Source organism: Arachis duranensis, chromosome 2 (assembly GCF_000817695.3).
Source record: "Arachis duranensis cultivar V14167 chromosome 2, aradu.V14167.gnm2.J7QH, whole genome shotgun sequence".
Taxonomy (NCBI): Eukaryota; Viridiplantae; Streptophyta; class Magnoliopsida; order Fabales; family Fabaceae; genus Arachis; species Arachis duranensis.
In genome coordinates this window covers 55,488,057-55,490,680 of record NC_029773.3, presented here as the reverse complement: position 1 = coordinate 55,490,680, position 2,624 = coordinate 55,488,057, and the positions used below count along the sequence as shown (strand labels likewise).

Sequence of the window (2,624 nt, the reverse complement as noted above, 5' to 3'; positions counted from 1 at the left end):
TTTTCCATGTGTTCACAAACTTTTATAAAGTCCTAGTGATTGAATATTGTGTATGTTATGTGAAAATAGTGTAGATTGGTATTAGAAGCATTAAGTTTATCATTGGTGATATTTGAGTTTGGTGGAGGTGAATTTGGAGCCTAAACTTAGTAAAATTGAAGAATTGAAGGTTTGATCTTGGCTTCTTAGTTTAAATTTCATTTAATTACCATGTAATGTGACATAAAATCTTAGGCTAGATGCCCCTAGGAATAGAATTGAGTTATGTGAATTGATGGAATTGAGTGTTGTTGATTAATTGTTGAATTTGATTTTGGTTATTGTGGTTGCTTGTTGTTGGTTTAGTGTTAATGCTATGATAGAATGGATGTCAATGATTGAGATTGTGGTTTGATTTATCATAGTGATAATGTTGATATTTATGAGTTGATTGATGAATATTGGGCCAGAGGCCATGAATTTTAGGCCGGAGGCCGTGAAAGGTAAGCTGGTAAGTTGATGGAATGCATTGAATGTTTATGCATGAGATTGATATGGTGATTATATAATTGAGTACATAAAAATTTGGTAATGAATAGTTAGATTAGAGGAATTGATGAATTGAAGTGTGACAATGATGATTTAGAGTGGTAATGTGTAAATTAAGTTAGTTTGAACTTAGTTGATAGTAAAGGAGTGAATTGGGATAGTTGGGAGGTATTATATTGATGTAGAAAACTTATGTGGCTTGTGAACCTCTTGAAAATTGGTAAATTCTGCTTTTGGAAAAAACTGATTTTTGGGCAACTTCGGTGGGTTGTAACTTAGTCTTTGGGGTTGAAAATTCAACGAAATTAGATTTTTATGAAAATTTAGTCAATGATCTTTCCAATGGTTTAAGAATAGTTGAAAAAGGAGTTTTTTTATAAAAAGTTATGAAAGTTCAAAATTTGGGTTGAAAAACTAAATTTCTACAACATATAAGCTTTTTTGAAAATCTGGCAGCCATGCATATGCTGTAGTGTCACGCAACACGAGCAAGTTTTTTTGCCCAGTATTCTCGTGTACGCGGAAAATGCATGCGTATGCGGTTATGCACCCTTCGAATAGGAATCCATTTTTCTGAAAGATCCCACATTCCTTTAGCCAATTTCGCTCTTAATACAGGATCATTCAAGTCAGGTTTTTTTGTTATTGGGATAGGTGAATTCTTATTGATCCATCCTTCGAAAGAACCGGACATGATAATTTTGCATCATCCGGCTCGAGCATCAATCAAACGAACCGAGTATACCTATAGAAAAGTTTATATGTAAGAAAATGGACTCGATTCTGTTTTACGGAGTTACACAACTATCTATTGTGAAAAACTCATTTCTTATTTGTAAATGCTCAACACCCAAGTAGGCTTTCTTAAATTTATAGTGCTTTCTGGGTCATCTCAGACCTTGATATTTTTGCCCCCCTCAAAAAAAGATATCGGGACTTTTTAACATACATTTACATATTAAATTAAAGGATTTACTTGTTACTAATGGAATCTAACCCCTGTTCTTCTTTAGATCTACTTGTTTCACTCCGATAGTATCATAAATCGAGTCAATGCATAGGAAATGAATGCATTTCAATACTATTAAGTTAAGTGAAATCGATAAGACGGAATCCGTATTAGACCACTTCACTTATTTTAGTTTTAGTGGATCTTACGAAGCCCGGTCATCCAGGACATGATCAAGTCTGATCATAGAAAAGAATCTCTTCAAGTGAACCGGCCTATCCTCTGTAGGGGGCTTGCGTGGTGGTTGGAACAAAACTATCCTCTGTAGGGGGGCTTGCGCGGTGGTTGGAACAAAGAGACACATTTTATTGCAAATTAAAATGTGGCAGATATGAAAAAGTCATCCATCTGTGCGATCCAATCAATAGTTCAAGTCACACACTCCCATAATCCGTTTTCTCTTCGGAGAATCCCCCTCAACTATCAACTATTCGTGTATGTCAAATAAAAAAATAAGACGCTAATTTTGTTAAGTCTTAAGTTACAGGGAAATATCCAAATACATGTCTTATTTTTTTTAATAATCCATATTTGTAGCAATGAAATACTTTTGTTCCTCCCCAAAATAAAAAATGATTGATTAGAAATATATAGGATCCATATTCTCTATAAAGGACCGGAGATGCCTTGCTTACGTATCATTGGAAAGTGCATTAACATAAATACAGCAGTAAGAAGAGGTAATACAAAAGTATGTAAACTATAAAAACGAGTCAAGGTAGAATGTCCTACACTAGCACTTCCCTTAATAATTCCACGACAGACGATCCTATTCCGGGAATAGCTTCGGGTACTCCTGTTACAATTTTGACTGCCCAATAACCAATTTGGTCCCAAGGTAAGGAATAACCAGTTACACCAAAAGATGCGGTCAATACAGCCAAAACAACGCCCGTAACCCACGTCAATTCACGAGGTTTTTTAAAACCGCCGGTAAGATACACACGAAATACGTGCAGGATCATCATTAAAACCATCATACTTGCCGACCATCGATAAACAGATCGGATTAACCAACCAAAGTTAGCCTCAGTCATTATATATTGAACCGAAGCAAAAGCCTCAGTAACGGTCGGACGATAATAAA

General features: G+C 35.3%; 1 protein-coding gene across 1 annotated transcript; it reads right to left on the bottom strand.

Moving 5' to 3' along the window:
- Positions 1-1,917: 1,917 nt before the first annotated feature.
- On the bottom strand, positions 1,918-2,619 carry LOC127744937 (cytochrome b6-like; the record flags this gene model as incomplete). The annotated part of the gene is given in 2 exon segments (XM_052257829.1): positions 1,918-2,301; positions 2,304-2,619. Coding segments are annotated over 2 exon segments (474 nt in total), but the record flags the coding sequence as incomplete, so codon positions are not given.
- Between the last annotated feature and the right edge of the window lie 5 nt (positions 2,620-2,624).